At 34.5% G+C, this 21,246-nt stretch overlaps 2 protein-coding genes across 2 annotated transcripts in view; one reads left to right on the top strand and one right to left on the bottom strand.

Moving 5' to 3' along the window:
* Positions 1–4,315, bottom strand: part of LOC117333170 — a 75,051-nt gene extending 70,736 nt beyond the window's left edge. The window contains 2 exon segments of the mRNA XM_033892328.1: positions 197–1,373; positions 4,173–4,315. Coding sequence (XP_033748219.1) covers positions 197–1,373; positions 4,173–4,310 — 1,315 coding nt within the window. The 5' untranslated portion in view covers positions 4,311–4,315.
* A 3,705-nt stretch (positions 4,316–8,020) lies between these two features.
* LOC117333168 (CDP-diacylglycerol--inositol 3-phosphatidyltransferase-like) lies at positions 8,021–19,192 on the top strand. The gene is made up of 7 exons (XM_033892325.1): positions 8,021–8,082; positions 8,193–8,444; positions 10,628–10,762; positions 11,030–11,183; positions 11,611–11,692; positions 12,429–12,510; positions 13,193–19,192. Exons 2-7 carry the CDS (start codon positions 8,405–8,407, stop codon positions 13,351–13,353), a joined length of 654 nt encoding a protein of 217 aa, XP_033748216.1. The 5' UTR covers positions 8,021–8,082; positions 8,193–8,404; the 3' UTR covers positions 13,354–19,192.
* The last annotated feature ends 2,054 nt before the right edge of the window (positions 19,193–21,246 follow it).

Here is a 21,246-nt window from a genome sequence, read left to right as displayed (position 1 = left end):
GTAAAACTGTAGTCATATAGGAGTACTTAAGCATGCCAAATACTTAACTCAATCCAATTTATTCCCATATCATTTAAACAATATTAACTCCATTACAAATAGAATACTCGAAAGCTTTCAAATTTCAAAATTCAAGCATTACATCAGACTTTCACTAAAATGCATGATCATGATCTTCAGGGAATACAAAGCTCACCTTTTGCTCCTTTTTTCTTTTTCTTGCGTTTCTTGCCGTTGTCCACACCCAGATCGGGTCCCGACATGAGAATTGGTCTCCCCTCAGGTAGGTTAGATATGTGGGCACTCTGGGATTTGGAAATCAGGGTGCTGATTGAATTGCCAACCTTACCAAGTTGGTCCTGACCTTGACCAAATGGTGGGCCCCTATCAGCGAGGTCTTTTGGTTTGTGGTAACGGGAGTAAGTTGTCTCTACTTTAACACCATGACTACTAGTGCTGCCATATGATTTGGGGCATGTATTTGTCAAAGGAAAGTTTATATTTTCATCAACACCACTGGTTCTGAGAGAAGAGGCAGATGTGTTGTGGAGCGCTTTCTTACTCCGATCAAATGTAAATGTGGATGTGGAGAAAGAGCCATATTCTTCTTTGCTCTCCCTTGTCATCGGTGTATAGTAATTTCCACCACCTTTGTTGCGTCCCGCAGCACATTTTCTTTGATAAAGTTTTCTGTGGGGAGTAAATTTTTCACTATCACTGTCATCATCAGTCATGAAATCATCACTTTCAGATCGAACTGTACGGAATGTTTTCATTTCTGTACCAAAGTCAACATCATCCTGCTTACTGAGACTATGGTCATATCTGGGTGAATGATTAGAACCGTCATTCCGTGGTGAATCTTTATCCGAGTCCTCCACTTCATGAGCCTCATCATAGTCTAATGAACATCCAACACGTGCCTTATGCACCTTGACTGTTGCCTGCTGTGAAGGAAAATAATCAAACATCCCATGTCTCTCTTCTCCTTCACTTTCATAATCTTGATCAGAGTAGCTCCCAATACTGGTTGTTGCCTTGCTAGAATTATAAATCCCTGAATCATTGTCAGTGCGTTTCCCATACGAGTCAATGTCTTCCCCGCAGTGGTCTTTGAGACAATTGTTAAAAGCTACACTTGGTGGTATGATACCAGAGAAGTTGTCATTTAGTTCAAACTCATCATCATCTTCACTGCTGAGGTCCTCCCCACGCCTAGCCCTAGCCGACCCTTCCCCAAACCCTCCACGGTTGGTGTGGGTCATTTTTCGTTCCGGGGCCAAGCTGTAATCCCTAGCGTTGAGAAACAGCTGATTGAATTCTTCTTCTGGAAGCTCAGCTATTTCCCTTGCTTTATCCTTTATACATTCAATCTGCAAATACAAACGTAAATGTTAGAAATCAAAACAAAAAAAAGTAAATTTTTCCTTTATATATATCACACAGATAAAATTTAACCAACAAGTTACTCAAAAAATATTCCAACCAAATAAAATTAATGAAGTTAAAAGTTAGTTGGTTGAAATGGGTAATCAAACAAGACAACAAATTAAATGTAGTTAATGGTTAGACAAGAGGCCAATGGACCATAATTAACGGTTACCTGACTTCTAATTATATATATCAGTCAATTTGATCCATTTGGTCCCTTCCATCAGCCCATGGGGGTCTGTGATCAGGGCCAATTGGATTATTCCATACTAATAATTCTAATAATTCTAACGAAGTTTGAATTACATACTTCAAGCAAGTCAATAAATGCTGCTCAAAACTGTGATTTCCCTATATAAACTATAGTAAATGTTACTCCCTCTCAAGAGGTGGGGTATCATAAAGCTTACAATTATACCATGGCAGCTTCCTGCAAAATTTCATCAAAATTGGCTCGGGTCCAATTTTGAAGAAATAAAAAAATTGGAAAAGCGTACACACCACACTCGGTACATGAAACACGATTCTGGACGGATCATGATAGCAATATAGGTCATCCTGAACCTTGACATACCTTATATCTTGATTCTGACCTAGACCCCTTTTAAAGCTCAAGTTCAACAATGAAATAGCTAGACTCCAATAGTACCGACAACATCACTTAAATGTGTTAATTATATCATTTTACGTCATAATATGTAGTTTATCCTTTACATCTTATTCATATCATAAGCCCAATAACCAAAATGTGCAGTCCCGAGAATTTCTTTCCGAATTCATCAATTTTCTTCCCACATCAAGACAAATAGACCCCATTAAAAACTAGTGAAAAGATTCCCTGTATATTAACAGATTTTCACATAATAACTAATGGATTGATTATTAACAGGGATTTAGGTATTTTGGGAATCATAGGTTGACCCTGTCCTAAAATTAGGAAAAAGCTGTCAACATTTTTTTCTTAAAAATTTGTGATAGCTGATCAACATCAATGTTTTGACAGTTTTATTTTACTGGATTACAAATTGTCATCATCATTAGAATGTATCACATTGAAGTGTAAAATAGAATTTAGTTTAGAGTTGTTGCCGTTTGTTTTCACTTCTGTTGGTGTACATTTCCAAATGGGAAAATCTAGGTCAAATTTGAGAAAATACCTGGATGTGTCCTCAGCTTGAGCTATACCAAATTGTCTTCACGAGTAGGAGTAAAGATAGGCTGCCTCTCACTTTCAGTTTAATGCCTAAACATTTAGGGGTGTGCAACAACTGCTTTACTCAGTGTAGCATAATGTGGACATGCATGACATTGTCTAAAGGCTGAATTTGTTGCTGGTTTTAATAGCTCAATAGAGCTAACATATTGTTTTCAGAAAATACCTCATTTCAAAGAGACAATTTCATTACTGTAATTGGGGTGTGTTTCGCATTTTCAAGAAAATTGGGGAATTCACAGCCTGTTTTACAATGTACCAATGATAAATTAAATTTGATTTCATATGATTTTAAGAGGAAACTTTGATACCCAAGACCACAACAAAATGAAAGATAAATATTTTGGGGTATAAGTTAGTATGCCATGCCAAGCATCTAACCTCCCTGTCATGTATGTGTCCATATATCATATTATCAAAATGCTCTGGTATTTCAGTACTTGTATAGATACACCTGATACTGCGTGGACTATCTTATGTTTTTATTATTTTCATAAAAAAAATTACAGGAGCATGGTAAATGTGAGCACTGTTTTTGACCATATCTTAATCTGGGTAAAAACGTTTTAATTTGGATTGTAAAATCTTATCCTTACAGCTTGTATATTATTCCACCAGAAAATGAAATACTGAATACACATGTACACTGATCACTCCCTGTCAAGACCCAGCTATTGTGCTGTACAACACATAAATATGCCCTTCAAAACTAAGATAATGAAAACATTATAACAGTGGTAATAGAACATCATGATTGACCACACAGTTAGCGACGTGTGAGTGATAGACTCGAGGTGTCAGAACAGGGTCACCAAGCCATTTATTTACCTGTACAACTTGGTAAAAGTAATAAAAGTCAATCCCTCGGACCAGTCAACCTTCAAAAACTATGGATGTGACATAATTACACGCAAACAAAGGGGAGCATTACTTTTTAACTTTCGTTTGCGATGTCAATTCTTGTTTAACCCCACGAAACACGAGTCCTCCATATTTGAGCAGGGCAACATGGGTGCAGACATGTTGGATACACTGCCGCCTACCTGCCTGTCCTACAGAGAACACCACTCGTAATTGACAGTCATTCTCACGACAAAAATAGCATCGGGGTCATTTTCGTTGGTCCTTTGGGAAATGATTTCAACTGTGCTCAAAACCTTGCCGAGGCAGACACGTCATAAAGGACAAGCGACACTACCATCAGACGACCACTAGATCATGAATATTTAGTAATGCAAATCACACAGGTCAAGTCAATCCCACGCATTTGTTTAGATCATGATGTAAGGGAGATAACCACTACAAAATGAAATGACTGCGCTGTCATTTTTATTTTAGTAAAACTTGGTCATAATCGTTTTTAGAAAGTGACTGTTCATGAAATGCAATGCAAACAAATTATTTGAATGTATAATAATTATTTCAGAAGAAACAAAATTAAAAACATTTATTTGTAAGGACACAAGCATGGAAAACAGCAAAAATGTCAAGAAAATATTCAAAACAAACGTGTTTCGTTCGTCCGCACCTGGCTGACAGAAAGATCCTTGGGGATAATTGCGTCGTAAATGTCAAAGAACTGATTGGGGTCCTCGTTCCTTATAGCAGAGCCCAGTAAAAAACAATACTTCCTGTTCTCTGCTACATTTTCGGCGTCTCTATCCATTTTAACATGGGGCCATCTTGAAAATATTCACCTGAATTTTCGTCTCCAAGAAGAGATCTCGTTTTGGGCGAGAACAAATCAAAACACGAGATTTGAATTCGAAAAGATTAAAATATGCGGAAGCGGTACGAGGGATGACGCCAAAATCCGTCGATTTATAGAAACTCTTTACGTGTACGAAACTTAATCTGTTAAAATGATAGTTAACATTTCTTAATTTATATAGGGGAAAAGAATAAATATGATATAATTCCTGTTGTTGTTGTTGTCGTTGTTGAAATCGACAAAACCTGGGAAAATATTAACAAAAATTGCAAGGAGACACTCAAAATCGACAAAGCCATTGCAAAATTTATATGAACAAAAAAGTGTAAAAAAGGGCCTCAAAATCGAAAAACAAAAACAAAAAAAGCAGGGAAAATATTAACAAAGATTTGTAAGGAGACACTCAATGTCGACAAAACCAGGGCAAACTAATAATAATTATTTTTAAAAAATGACATGAGAAGTATAAGCAGAATCAGACCAGGTGTTCTTACAAGGTAAGCGTCTCTTGTTTCATCAACAACGTATACAAATTTAGGTCAAACGGATGATCTTAATTCGAAAAACCAGGGCAAAATATGAACAAAAAATTGTAAGGAGACACTCAAATCTGACAAAACCAAGGCAAAATGCGAAAAAAATGAAAAAGTATAAGCAGAATCAGACGGTATACAGGTGTTTTTATAAGGTAAGCGTCTCCTATTTCATCAACATCATACAAATCTAGGTGAAATCCTGTTTAGTCACATTCTCATAATGAGAACTAGCTAGGGTGATGACAATAATGCACCACAAGTCATATAAGTATCAAATACGTTTGATTTTATATCGCAGAAGGAAATATAAATATATATTACAAATGTATATAGTTCCATGCTTCTCTCGAAACCTTAATTTATGTTGTTAATTTCTCCACCAGTCGTCTACATCTGTCACGAAAATCTGGTGGATTATTAAATGTGGCCAGTACAGAAATGATACTGTTTTATTCAAAAAGTTGTCTTCCTTCGTCATTTTTGTTTCTAAGCTTTATATATATATATTTTAATGTTAAAGATTTCTCATCAATGGTTTTAAAAAGTAATATATTTGTCTATGTTCAGTCAGTTAATCAGCTAAATTGAACGTATCTCCGTTTACTAACTGTAAGGTGTGATTATATCAAACAGAAGAATGGTAACGCCAAATTAACTTTGCAAAGTGTTGTAAAACATATCAATGAAGCTTACTTACGGGTTACTTTAACTGTTATATATATATGTAAAATATATATTTTGTGACCACCAAATGGTTTAGTTCCGGATTATACCAGTTTTGTTTATGTGTTCGTTCCGATAAATAGTTTGTCTTGTTGTTTTAAGAAACAGAGTTTCGCGCCACTAAGCAAGAATGATGGTTTATCCACAGGCGTCGGCTTCTGGTTAGTATTAATAGAGAAAAGAATAGACCTACACTCAAATATATATCAACAGTTGATATCGTATGAGTAGGGTCTATTTTTTTTTCTAATTATACTAACCAGAAGCCGACGCCTGTGGTTTCTCCGTCTAAATCCCCCAAACACATTCCCCGAATGAATGAAGTGTGGTGAACGAGAGCCCTCTTGCAAGAGGACCGTCACATATTTGTACGGATACTGAATACAGGCTCCCAACATTGGCAGCAGTCTATACATGTATGAATGTCCTTGGAACTAAGATAATACCTGAAAACAAAGCATTCCCCGAATGTGATATGTTGGAGAATCCGGGTACAGTTACGTGCCGTAGATAACAATACTCTCCATTGTTTCGTAGTTTCTAGTAAGTGTGACGGGAGATTTGCTTGCCTAATCGACACACGTATAGATACTAGATTACATTTCATTAACACCACATTGACATACACACATGTACATGTTCTTCATCTTACAAAACTCCATATTCTGTTTTTGTTGGTGTTCCTTATCTAGGCTTCTCCTTTTTATCTTTATCCCCGTCTTCGTTAAAATATAAAATTAGTTTAAATAATCTGTTGCGTGACAAATTCTGTATACACTCTTGTTACGGAAAGGACGTAAGTAATTTGTATCACTTTTGTCCAATTCATTTGCATTTATCTGCAATAAAATTGATTTAAACAAAACATACACACAACTGTAGAGACAGTCAAACATAAAAGATAAATTTTACACTGTATTTAGGTGACGGGCACTTAAATACGGCGCGGGAAGGATGTCACAATTAAATATTTTTGCCTAGGCAGAAATAATTTTGCCTAGGCAAAAAGAGAATATAGAATATTGCCTAGGCAAAATATTGAATTGTGACATCCTTCCCGCGCCATACGTAAACGACTAAGTGACACAATGGAATCTAAACGTCTCCAGATTTCGATGGTCGCCGTACCTCAATAACACCATGCAGTTTGAGTGTTTTATCGAAATATCGATGTCCCAAGTTAGTGGCAATTGTTTCATTTCAGCGTATATTAGAGTCTTACGCATTTACAAAGTTTGTACCTATTTCCTCATGTACTCGTATAAATTTCATCACTGCAGATGAGAGTTGGTACATGGTCCAATTACCATTACATGCATCTTACCATTAATTAGTCGAGCGGAAGGTGACGTTTATTTGAAAACGTCCCTGTCACAGTATTTGTTATTTGAACGTCCATTGAATTATAGGGAAAAAACACGAACCGTGCTAAATAATGACAGCAAACATACCCGTACGAAGACATTTATTTTGACTAGTCGCAACCAAATTCAGAAACCGTATAACGATTTCCCTATCATGACATGTACTTACAGCAGTCAAAAGTGCAAATCTAATCACAGGGATTTGTACAGATTTAATGATGATAATACAATATCCTATATATGTTTTTATTTATTTCGTCTTTATTTTAGTAGGTATTTTTATTGTTCAATTGATTACTACGATCAGAGACCTATATTAAAGTATATAGGTCTCTGCTACGATATACCACATATAATATATTGCCGCAGAATGCCGTACAGAGTTCGAATCAATTATTGTGTTCCTTTGATAATCTAGACAATTATACAGCTGGCCATTGTCACCAAATATTCTGACACAGTAATAAGGCCCGTACAGGACAGTATCTCGGATGATCGTATATGAAGTTGTCATATTTCCCCAGTCATAGACAACCGGACTAGCTGTGGTTGACTAGAAGGGAACTCGATAATATTTTTTTTATTATTAATGGTACTCGATCGCCACCGAGCAAAGGGTTTCAGGGATTTGGGCCCTTAGAAAGCTCAACAGACATCGAAATTTTGTTTGTTGTTACATTTAAAAGATAGCATGAAATAAAAATAGAATAATAACCCAATTTAATCGATTTGATTATAGGGACATGAATACATCCTTCTTATGATCAGAGACCTATATACTATTAATATAGGTCTCTGTTATGATTTTCCATTTTAAATGCCAATTTTTTATATTCTCGCACTAAATTAATTCCCTTTTGGATTTCCATACATTGGCGATGCAGTTAGGCCTACACTGTTAAAATTTCTGCTTCTCTCGTATAGGCCTACAAAGGTATTGTCAACGCATCTATAACAGAAAATTGTGTAATTGTAGTTTCATCAGACTGATACGTGTCCGCGAAGACGTGTGCAACATACATGAGTCATACGTATACATACACAATCCGTATGACAGCTCTGATCCTCGTCCGTGTCTTTTTTCTTCACGATCAGGTGCAACTGGTATGCATACGACTCTTATATGCACTAAGTCGCTACAGTGTGTTAGCAACTTTGTTATTTGTTTTAATTTAATTTATGATGCGAAAACTAACATCTATGTTTATTTGTAGCGCACAGGATTATTACGGAAGAGTCTGGATTTTTAGCTAGCTCCTCTATCATTACCTGAACATCATCCCCACTGTGCTTGACAAGCGTGAATATTTTCCCGTTGATGACAAGCGTTCGAGTGATGTTTGGTTGATCAGCGTCTGCAAAACAAGTCAAGGTTCAAGTCGGATCGCACGCTCTTGTTGGTATCAGCGTATATCTAGAGATCGCCATGACGGAAAACGTGTTTTTGTTTGTCCCTAATATCGTTGGTAAGTATGGAGCAGTTTATTTAATTTTTGCCCATGTCACTTGGTAAGAAAACACGTAGATATCTAGTTTTGTTGCTCGAAACATCGCGATCCATCAATTCTGAATTGATGACTCAAAAGGCTCGCATGGTAAAGCGATGGATCCTGTAACAGATCGTAAATTACATATCGATTTATCTGCAGATGTAATCAGATCGTGTGATGACAGGACGTAGATAAATTTATAAGTAGCGATGCATGCTTGTGCTGTTACAATTCGTGTCATACTCATATTAAGCCTAACATCCATATTATGTAGAGTACAGTGACAGTAGGCATATATTATCAGTCGGACAAAAAATAATAATAAACCATACAAAACAAACACACGAAAAAATAAAAGATTTAGATATCTAGTGTCTGAATATGCGAATGTGAACAAGTCTGCCTACAAGTTAATGATGTGACTATATAGCTAGCATGACAGTAACTTTAGGTATATGTGTAAATAAAGTAAGATGAATATTAAAAATAAGACATTATTTGAAAACAGTATGGACCTTAAGACACAGGTTGACTTTTTACTGGTAAAAGACAGTCAAAAGTGTAAAATGCTTTTCTCGCTACAACAGTAACTAGTTAAGTCTTGGAGGAACTTGGGCCTGTGTCCACAAATGAATAATGCAGCTGTCCGGGTAACATATATTTTGTTTTATAAGAAATGTGGTTATTCTGTACCACTCTGGTAATTGTATTTTGATTAATAGAAAGATTGGCAAAAAAGAAACAAATAACTCTGTGCTATTGTTGCTAATTTTCTATTTATAATATACTACATATACAATGTATCTAATAAACATCTGTTTGTTATAGTCCAGTGTTCATATATATTCTGGACTCAATATATCATTATGGTGTACTTCATATCATGCCGTTATTGCTTATGTTAGTGAAGTCGACGTCCATGACTTATGTTGCTATAGGCTAAATTCCTTTTACCACTCATTGTTATCTTTTTTTTGTATCTGAAGAACAGATTGTGTAACTACAACAGTGTAAACACTGTCTTCAGGGTATCTAACAAATGTTAGGTAATTAATATATATAGATATGATGCCACGCTTTTGATGTGGAGTATTCATTTTGTGAATATATTGATGGCTTAATTTCTGTCTGATTGATAGCTCCAATGATGAAAGTCATGTCCATTAATCAAATTTTACTATCTTATAAACAGTTTTAGAAATGTCTATATCCTTGAATTCAAGAAGTGTAAAAAAAAAAAGAATTTATCTGAGTCCAAATGAACTCTGGAATAAATAAAAGAAAGAAGTTTGATATTTTTTTTAATCAAACTGTTTGTATTATTTCACAGATTATTAATTTATAAAAAAGCAAGTTGTTTAATTTTTGGCCTGTCAGTACACATATTGGTTAGTTAAGCTTATAGGTACTAATTATCCTGTCAGATCAAATTACCAAGATGATGCTGGTAAGTTTCAACATTTCTTTGATACAATATTCAAAATGTTTTTTTAGTCTTAATTTGACATATTTGAAATTTAGATAACTCCAATTTTGTTTATCTTTGTTTTGCTCTAAAGGTGGTAACTACATAAAACATCTACCAGTATGTTTAGAAAATGTACTGAATACAAAATCAATGAATACATGTTATATTACAGGACAAACCAGCGATTATAACAGGATAGTGACATTCTGATTTATTGAGTTTGTCAAGTATCACTTGGTTCGAGATGTTTGACCAATTGATTGAGTAAGAAATCTGTAATCAAGTTTTGTCAGAAATGGCTGACATCATGATAAAGGATATTAGCTTTAATATACGGAAAAAACAAACTTGTCACAACCTATCACTTGACTGGTTTTCTCTTCTATAATATAACGTATAAAATACAACTGTCAAGATGACTGGATCTGTGCAATAACCACTACGAAGGAAAGGAAAAACTGTTTATAACCAAAGAAATATGATTGAAAATTAATCAATCATCAGATAGATAGACAAAACCAATTCCTATTGATCAAACCATCTAAATGACTTGCAAGAGAAATGGACTGGTACCCAAATGTATGATAAACTTAGCTACGATGTGTCAGAAATATGTATTATATATATATATTACTGCTAATATATAACAAGACAAAGAACAAATTTACCAACTGCAATCTTTCATCCACAGATTACCTACGAGTGATCACAGCTTTTGTGTCCTTTTACTACATGCCCTTTGACCCATGGAGAGCCTCATTCTGGTATTTACTCAGCGGCTTCCTTGATGCTATTGATGGCCATCTAGCAAGGATGCTCAACCAGTGTAAGTGAACAGCTAGCTAATGTTACTGTAAAAGGTTCAGACTGGTTGAAGATAATCAAAATTTTGCTTGAAATTATTACATTTTCATTTTATAGCAATGTGCTAGTTACTACACATCAATATAAGGATTGTGTATACATAATAATCACTTGAGTTGGGTCATGGTTTACCATCCCCTCACGATTTATGTAAATTAACTGGTGGTGTGTCTGTTTATTGTGTACAATTCTGTTTTTCTGTGACATATAATCTTCTTGTTTTTTACAGCCAGTAAACTGGGAGCATTGCTGGACCAGCTGATCGACCGGTGTGCCACAATGTGTCTGTGTGGAGCACTGTGTTACTTCTATCCAGATTATCTCATGTTCTTTCAGTTCTATATGGCTCTTGACATCACCAGTCACTGGTTCCACCTGCAGAGGTACAATTTACACAGACTCTTGATTGTAAACACGTTTTAAGTCTGCAATAAAAGATACAAGTCCTGACAATGATGTGTGTGAAGTATACCCTGCTTTGAAATTGTAGGAAGTAGGTCACTGTGACTAATATTTTGTTTATAACCTTTGACTTTCCATGAAGGAAAATTCTTTTTTGTTTTCTGCTGTATTATGTTGTGTTGGAATTTCTAGATTGAAATCTGAGGAATCTTGGAAGACAATATTTTGCTTGCCAGACGTAGATCACTGCAACTTCTATTTAGATTTTGAACTTTATTAGGCAAAGTACAGGTATATATCATTTTGTTTCAAATAGCAGCATGAAGTTATCTTTCAAGTGTGATAATTTGATTAGGAAATACATTGAAATTTCATGCCATGGACCAAACTTTGTGGATTCTTTTTCAGCACACTGATGAAGGGTGCAGGTAGCCACAAAGTTCTTGATCTGTCAGCCAATCCACTGTTAAGGCATTACTATCATAACCGGGTATGTGTAAACCTAGCATGTGAATATTGGTTTATACTCCAAATGAGTTTAAGGAATCAATTGAGATTTAATTATTGACTCTAGGCTATGATTGGTAGATGTCAACTGATAATTTTTTATGAACAGTCTTCAAAGTTAACAACTATTAGTTAACCCTAATTTTAAGAGTATTATTAGTGTATTAGTTAAATGCCTTTAAAAATAATGTGAGAAAGGTTTGTAAAGAATATGATGTAATAGAATGTAAAATTAACTTCAAAGTCATATAAGCATGTTCTAGCTATAGTGTTGTTATATTTGTCATTAAAGGGTAGAATATGAAAGCATATTTCCCATACTTTTTTGCAATATTTTTATATAATTACCGTTCATAGATAATTTCGTAATCAATTATTATAATTGGTTGTCTTTTGATTAGTTTTCAAGAATAATTAATTATCAGTGCAAAAATACTCCATAGCAATGTTACTCCAAAGCAATGTTTTATTTACTGATCTAAATATTTCATGGATATGTTAAGCATTCAATATCATATAAACATACCCAGGTTATATTAATAAAACTTAATACAGTATTTCCAATTTGTTGCAGTAATATTATTAAATGTATTCAAAGAGGAAATAAATGTTGTACAGCATAAATAATATTTTCATATAAAAGATGAACAATGAATGCTTGTGAAATAATTCAATTAATCAGTCAGTATAAATACTTAATTAAATACTTTATTCTACAGAAAATCCTGTTCATTATGTGCTCGGCCAATGAAGTCTTCTTCTGTATGCTGTATTTGACACACTTCTCAGCGGGACCAACACGTAAGAGTTACCTCTCTTTGAAACATAATTGTTGAAATGGGAATTTTCATCATCATGTGCAAATCTATATTTTTCCTTTAAGATTTTGTAATAATTGAGATCAAATTTATTTAATGACGTCCCTACAACATGGTGAAGTGTTGTTATTGATGGTTACCCACAGTATGATGTACCATTACAGGTGACGATTCTCTCTCTCTGTCACATGTCATGTTTTACTGACCTCATACATCCCTGAGGGCCACCTCGATATCAATCATTGTGACCACAGACTGATTGTTTGACATAGATTGTGTAAAACTCTCTGTCTGTAGTGCTATGTTGTGCTGTGTGTCTCTTCCCACAGGCTATAGTTAACTTGTATTAGAGCTTTGGATGCAAACAATATATGTTGAGCTAGTGCATGATATTATATTGCCTGCAAAGTTCTGTCATTAAAACAGACAGAAACTACCATAGCAAGACTGTTTGATGCTTTATTAAAGGCCTCCCACTCTCTAACACCCAATTTGTGAGTGGATTAATGACAATTATAATCAGTAGAAGTTACTAAAACAGAAAAGAGAGAAGTATCACTTACCTATAATTAGCGGGGATTAACATGATTTTATTGAACCTCCCTAGTATTTCACATCTTTTCTTTTGACTTGTGGTGATTTAAACAGGTAACTTACTGTTGTAGTGGGATTTGGACTTGGATTGTGGCAAGTGCTTCTCTACCTGACGGCACCACTGGCAGCCCTGAAGACCTTAATCAGTGGCGTTCAGCTTTGGGCAGCCTGTAAAAACATTGCAGCCATTGATGTGGCTGACAGGGAAGCTGCAAGACAGAAGCAACAGTGAAGAATCCGTCCCAGTTCCTGGTTACAGATACATTACTAACTACGTCATTGTTAGTTTTGAATTTCATGCCAGTATTATTTTTAAATTGGATATGTCAGCATTATGCCAAATATTTATCTTAGTTGGTAGTTTGCAAAGCAGTCCTGTTTGAAGATTTGAATGTTTTAGAAATCCGCGACATCTTACTAGATCAATGTATGTTCTGGAATCAATATGAGCTATGTATTTGATATAATGGATATATATCTAGGTCCAGATGGCCATTGATAAGGGCTACTGAGAAATAATTTGTTTCAATTTTGTGTGTTCATCAGTGAGTTTGTAACCCTGATTGTACAAGCTGCTTCCTAACACCTCTTGCAAGGGATAATTTCTCTTTTTCTCAGAAGTCTAGTAAAACAGCTGTCAGTGCTATCCATAACAGTTACATTAAGGTAAATGTAATTTATAATGACCTTTGTAACAAGTGATTCTTTCAACATCTCTGTGTGATCATGATTACGAAGAGTCCTGAGTCCAATATACAAGTGTTTTGGATATTTAGACACCTGTGATTTCAACAAATGTAAAATGTTTAATTATGTAACTACATGATGTACTACGTTTGCTATGGACTACTTTGAGACGGGAAGTTTACCTGTGTTAAATATAAATATAATGACATTTGATTATGTTATTGTATTAATTATTTACTTCTGTTAAACAAAATTAGTTTTTGCATTCAGAATTAAGAAATGGGACCAATTTGCATATGCTCCTAAACATTTTCCTTTGTGAAGAGAGCCCTGATTGTCAGTGATCAGTGATTACACGTGTTGGTGGTGCTTGTTGTTGATACAGTTGTCTGTAAGTAATACTGTCTATAAGGATGGAAACTGATTGCTGTCTGATCTGTTGTATGTTAAAAGATGAAATCATAGCTAGAGTTGTCTACTGCTAAGTAGAATACTTGTTTTAAAGACATTCTATGAAATATTTTGAATTACTATAATATTGAACTTATATTTTCACCTACATTTTAAAAGAAACCATTTGGTGAATTTTTTAAAGAAAGTAAGTTTTAAATCTGTAATATGTACAAATAATTAGGGAATGCATATGTACATTCCTTGCTACCCTCAGCTAATATGTTGTCTTTATTGTTGGTTGTTATGTGTGTATACAACTGATGTGTAGAGAATAGTGTTAAAAGTACTGTCAAAAACTAAACAAAAGTTTCAAGTTCTAGTCAACTAGATAATGTTCAATGTTTTGATCAACTCAAAATATTTTAATGTAATTTGAATTTTATATTTGTAATTTTTAAATTGAGATAATTAAGTTATTAATTATCTGTTGTTTAGTATAACAGGATCGGTTTGACCAATGTTTTTACATCTGATAATAACATTATACAACATCACTGCCAAGAGAGGCAACCTATCAAAACATACTCAAACATTTTTGTTAATAATTTGTCGGTGTAGTCCATGTATGGAGAAAACCTCTATGTTTACACTGTCGGTGTAGTCCATATATGGAGAAAACCTCTATGTTTACACTGTCGGTGTAGTCCATGTATAGAGAAAACCTCTATGTTTACACTGTCGGTGTAGTCCATGTATGGAGAAAACCTCTATGTTTACACTGTCGGTGTAGTCCATGTATGGAGAAAACCTCTATGTTTACACTGTCGGTGTAGTCCATGTATGGAGAAAACCTCTGTGTTTACACTGTCGGTGTAGTCAATGTATGGAGTAAACCTCTATGTTTACACTGTCGGTGTAGTCCATGTATGGAGAAAACCTCTATGTTTACACTGTCGGTGTAGTCCATGTATGGAGAAAACCTCTATGTTTACACTGTCGGTGTAGTCCATGTATGGAGAAAACCTCTGTGTTTACACTGTCGGTGTAGTCCATGTATGGAGAAAACCTCTGTGTTTACACTGTCGGTGTAGTCCATGTATGGAGAAAACCTCTGTGTTTACACTGTCGGTGTAGTCCATGTATGGAGAAAACCTCTGTGTTTACACTGTCGGTGTAGTCCATGTATGGAGAAAACCTCTGTGTTTACACTGTCGGTGTAGTCCATGTATGGAGAAAACCTCTGTGTTTACACTGTCGGTGTAGTCCATGTATGGAGAAAACCTCTGTGTTTACACTGTCGGTGTAGTCCATGTATGGAGAAAACCTCTGTGTTTACACTGTCGGTGTAGTCCATGTATGGAGAAAACCTCTGTGTTTACACTGTCAGTGTGTTTACAATGTCGGTGTAGTCCATATATGGAGAAAACCTCTGTGTTTACACTGTCGGTGTAGTCCATATGTACCTAATTGTCTGACAGTGTTTTGTTATAATGGGAGATACAAAGACAACCAGAAGCATTGTCGTCCTGTTTAATTGATGTTCAATGTTTTTCAATAGTGTTCAGACCAGAAGAATGTTATATATACTAAACTATATATATTGTGTTACATGATGTATTTTTTATTAAGTTCAGTGAATGAAACTGGTTTAAATTATTTTGAGTTATTATAGAAGCTAATGCCCTGTTGCTTTAGAATATGAATTTGATGTTTATATATATATATATAAAATAATTAAATGCCATATACTTTATGAATATGAAAATGGCGTGAAAGAAACCCTATCTTTTTTCCTTGATCTTCAGCTGATATCCTCAATGTTGTTTAAATAGCTTGCTGTGTTTCTTTTTACGAGTTTTCATTGTTTACAAAATGTATCATCAAAATATCTAACTAAATATGCTTATGTCAAATACAAAACAAGTGATGTTTTTATTTCTAACAGTCTGAATTTAATATTCTACAGTAATTCCATTGATGTTTGCAAGAAAGCAGCCATTGTAGACATCAAATATCTAAATATTTCAAGATCCTCAATTCAGAGTTTAAAGGGAATATTATTATTATTACCGTAATTATGTCTATAACCTTTATTTATTTTACAAAAAATGCAAAACAAATTATATTCACTTACATTTAACAATCTTGTTTGCCAGGATTGAAGCATGTTAGGGGTGTTGCTGTGGGGAGAAACTGATCGAAGTATCCGGGTAAAAAAAATGGTGTCGGGACTCAAGCCCGGCCACCTAGGTGAAAGGCAATTGCATTACCACTGTGCCCCCTTACTGCCCATTACCATAGTTATTCTGCAAAAAATTCCTTGTAGAAGATTTGACTAATTGCAGAACAATATTGCAGAACAGTGTAATAGCACCTTGTGGCATTTGTACTGAAATGAAATATATATGGATTGCCTTATAAACTGACATGGACTTATTGCCAGAGATACAGTACTTTTTTTTTCATTTTACCTGTGAAATTTAACCATGAAATGTATCTATCATACAATATACTACAACAGACACCCCCTGGAACAAATAATTTGGTGAAATTGTCGTAGTTGTTTAATAATTGGCATAGTCAAACCCAGAGGAAAAACAGGATATGGCAGAGCTCTAAAATTATATATAATTTGACAAAGCTCACATTGGGCAGAGCTGATATATGATATGGCTTAATCCTTCTTTTTCTCGTTCCCCCATTTTCTGTTAGGAAAGTTCGTTGAAGCTCTTGACTGTATGAAAAAAATCTCTAATGTAATTTTTTATTATTTTTTTAGTTTTTATTGTATGTTTGATGATAGAAATTAAGTATTGTTTACAAATGAAATTTGTTTTGAGAATTTGTTATTCAGAAACAGTTTTATTACAAATGTTAAACAGTAAATACTTTTAATTGAGGTTAAATGTAATTCAAATGCAAATTAACCTAACAAATAGGCTAACAAAATGACACATATAAGCTCGTTAAGATTAAGAAAAGGCATGTCACATGCTTGGATAAAATCAGTCATTACTTACTCACAATCTCCCCATTTTGATATAAAAAAAAAGAGCTTCTGTTGTTTTAGTGCTGTCTGTACCATCCATACATTTTGTGCCAACTGTTTTTAGATCAAAGTGTTTCTCTATCAATAGGGAAACATGTCTTAGGGGATATAACAACCTTTTTTTTAACAAGAATAATACACACTTATTAAATTGCAAACAGCTTACAGTTAGAAATTCTGAGGATTGAAGCATTTTTCAGTTTTTATATGCGAGTTACAGGGATATGTTAAGCTTTACACTTATGATTTTAATCATTATCTAATATGTGCAATATTAATAAATGTATTTGTCTGGTTTTGCAGAATTGTAAATATTGCTTTTTATTCTTTATTTGATATCAGTATGTACATGTATGCTTATATATATATATATATATAACTAGATAGCTGTTTGGAATTTTGTTACATTGTAGATTGTTGATGGTATTTATATGTTAGCTATTAAAATCTATTTAGCAATAAAAATCTGATATTTCTGTCATGTTGTTCAGATCTTAAGATGTTAGATGTTCAGATCTTTACAAACATTTGTATTAATTGTGTTTTGAAGGTGTAAAAGATTTCTGATAACTAGGCAGTATTTGCAACACTGATTCATAAACAAAGCAAGTTGTTAAGAGTTACAATTGTTTTGTACTTGAATGGAACATGTATGGCTGAAAAATTAAATGATAAAAAGTAGTCATTCAATTAGGTAATTAACTTAAATGTGTAGAACCAGCTCATGAAGCATGGTTCATAATGGCTGTTAGTGTTTGAGATAAGTAAGCATCAAGCGGTGTTTTTATTAGATGATAGAATGTAGTGCAGTGTGTTAGAAATAGCTATTCACATAGAAACCCAGATGAGTTTATCAAAAAAGTGGATCAACATTTGGCCCCCAATTTTTTTTTTTTTTTTGACCATTTATAGATGCATGAAAATGAACCATAACCACATAAATTACTTCTGATAGTCGTAGTGGATCTCCTTGCATAACACCAAGTTGAGACATTTGGTATCAAAATAGCACTAGATTTATACACAGTAAACTGTTATAATTGATTTTCAAATTTACAGTAGCATTTGAAAATTATTCATTATTTTGTTAGGGTACCCCCTTCACTCAAATTGGTGTTGTGCAAGAAGGTCCACTACGACTTTAAAGTTGTTATTACGGTTGTTACGGTTCATTTTGATTTATCTACATATGGTGAAAAAATTAAATAAATTGAAATGGGGGCCGGCACTAATGTTATATCTCCATAGGCGTTGACCCAATCTTTACCATTTTTGTAATTGGATTTATTGTGAATGATTGTTTAAATAGATAGAACAATGATCTTCCAGTGTAGTCTGTGTTATTCATACCTAAAGCTAGATCACGTTATGATGTCCGTGTTATAAATTGGCCATGGCTTAAATAACGCTATTAATAAAACAGAAGTAATTTGTATGTTGGAATAAACATGACTAAAGCTTAACTTAAAATAAAATACAGCACAGGTTCGTAATTTTTAGGAAATAGAAATTGCTGCATGGCACTGAACTGGGTAGATATATGTATCAAAGGTGCTAAAATAATTAGGTGTATTACACTATTGCCATGTTTGTTTGCATTTCTTATAAATGCTTACTTGTCTGTTTGATCTTGTTCCGGAATAAAAAAGAAATGATTTTGCTTGACGTTTAAAGTTAAAAAGTAGTCCTGTGTTGAATGAAAAAAGTCTTTTATGCTATTTTTCTTCTAACGATAAATCTGTTTCTCTATACTGAAATAAAGTACTCTTGTCTTACTCATTACTCAGGAAGTTATTCCAAATTGAAAATTTATGCCATTTCTTATTCTAAATAAGCAGAAAATATGACGTCCTATTGCTGACTTGTCTAATTACTTGATTTGTCTATTTATTTATAATCATGAAATTATATTCTTTTGCCATTAAATGATTCCTGTCTTCAAGCAGATATATTTTTTTTGTTTTTGTTTTGCCCCCTAAGTGCAGTATTTTAAAATCATTGAGAAAAAACATAGTGTTAAAAACAATCGTGTCATGTTAACAAATAATGTTAATGATATTGCACATATTGATGAATTGTGTAAATGAGATGTACTTGTTAATATATTATGTAAATGAGACGGTACATGCTGATAAATAATGTAATAAGATGGTACTTATTCATCAATCATGTTCATTAGATGGTACATATTGCAATATTAATGAGGTGTTTTTTTCTTTATCAACTACATGTATATTAATGCAATGGGATATATTGCTATTCAAATTAATTGAAAAGTGACGTTAATACGATGGTACATACTGAAATATGTTCATTAGATGGTACAATTATGCTAATGAGATGCTATATATATATATATTAATCATATTAATCTTTTACGAGGTAAGATAACACAAAGGTGAAATTCTAGAAAGAACACCAGAACTGTGGGGAGGTGGGCGGGAGTTCTGAACTTACCTTTATTGTTCTTCTCCACACCTAACGCCGACTGAGCAAATCTTCCAGACTCCTAGCTGACTCATATTTCTGAGATAATGAGCCATGAAAGTGGTCTCGGTCTTCCACATAGCTGCCTCCATACTTTCCTCCAAAGAAACGCCAATGGAGTAGAGAGACTGCGGGTGTCGTGAGCTTTGGCAAAGACAACATCTTTATCTTGAGAATTCTGATAGCACATAGAAATTGTCTGCACTATCCATCTCAAAATTGTGTCGCGAGAAGCTGCCTGATGATAACCCTCTTTAAAGGTCACAAATAACATCTATATTTCCCCTGACCTTCTTAGTCTTGGATATATAATAACTCAAAGCCCTACAAGGGCACAAAACTCTGTCTTCCTGAACAGAGGAAAAACTAGTCATTTTGGGTTGAAAAATACGTTTTGACATATAATACAAAGATTCATTCTTGGCTAAAAAAAATTGGGATTGGGAATAAGGGTCACCACTGTCTTATCCCATCTAATACATGTATGTCCTGAGGAACAACAAAGAGCTTGTAAACAGCTACGCCTTCTACCTGAAGCCACAGCAACAAGAACTTTAAAGTAATAAACTTCGATTTAGCTGTACAAAGTGGTTCAAATGGTGGTTCCATCAACCTGTTTAGAACCAGAGAAATGCTCCAAGTAGTAGCAAGTTTCCCTACACAGGGTCTAGAGTTAAATAATCCTTTCATCAGTTTCTCTAACCGCGGATGGCATCCAACTTTAATTCCATCCCTGCCAGCACGAATAACAGAAATCACGGACTTGAACATCTGAATAGTCCACACCTTCAAATTTCTCTCCGTAAATAAAAAAAAAACTCTCGGAAATCTGCTGTTTCCATAACAGATGCAGACCACGGTTTAACTTTGTGTTGTTTAGCCCATTCAACAAATATCTTTATCGTTCCATTATATGTTTGGTAGGTACTAGCTCTCTGCGATCGAGCAGCTCTATCTGCAACTTTGTCTGAAAACCCTTCCTGACTGTATTGTTGCCGGATAGTTTCCATGCAGTCAACTTTAACATTTCTGGCCAATGATGCAGCCAGTTGTTGTGTGGCTGTTTTATCATATCCTTCCTCAAGGACAACCTCAGAGGATATTCTACTTAGAGGTCTATCAGGTCGGGAAACTAAGGCTGACTTCCCAATAAGGTGCTACTAGAACTATCGTAATTTCTTCCTGACGAAACGTTTTTTTTAGTATCCTCTGAATTAGGGAGAGCGGAGGGTAGGCGTATGTACACATACCTCTCCAGCTATGTGATAGGGCATCTATTGCTACCGCTAGGTTGTCTTGAACCGGTGACATATACACTGGGAGTAGATTATTTAGACTTGTCGCAAAGAAATCTATCTGAGGCTCCCCTGGGACAGAACTAGATGAACGGCCTTCCAACTCTTTCCAGTTGATGTCTCGACACTTTTCTGTGTGTCCCCAATGGCCTGAAAAATTCTGATTGTCTAGAAAAGCCCTCCAGTCTTCTGATGCATCGGTTGTCAGAATAAA

This window comes from Pecten maximus, chromosome 8 (assembly GCF_902652985.1).
Source record: "Pecten maximus chromosome 8, xPecMax1.1, whole genome shotgun sequence".
In the NCBI taxonomy this organism is placed as follows: Eukaryota; Metazoa; Mollusca; class Bivalvia; order Pectinida; family Pectinidae; genus Pecten; species Pecten maximus.
This window is presented reverse-complemented; position numbering and strand designations above follow the sequence as displayed.

Coding starts and splice junctions, on each gene's coding strand:
- LOC117333168 (XM_033892325.1), top strand. CDS start 8,405: ATGACGGAAAACGTGTTTTTGTTTGTCCCTAATATCGTTG. Junction 11,184..11,610: donor CACTGGTTCCACCTGCAGAG/GTACAATTTACA, acceptor ATTCTTTTTCAG/CACACTGATGAAGGGTGCAG. Junction 11,693..12,428: donor GGCATTACTATCATAACCGG/GTATGTGTAAAC, acceptor TTTATTCTACAG/AAAATCCTGTTCATTATGTG.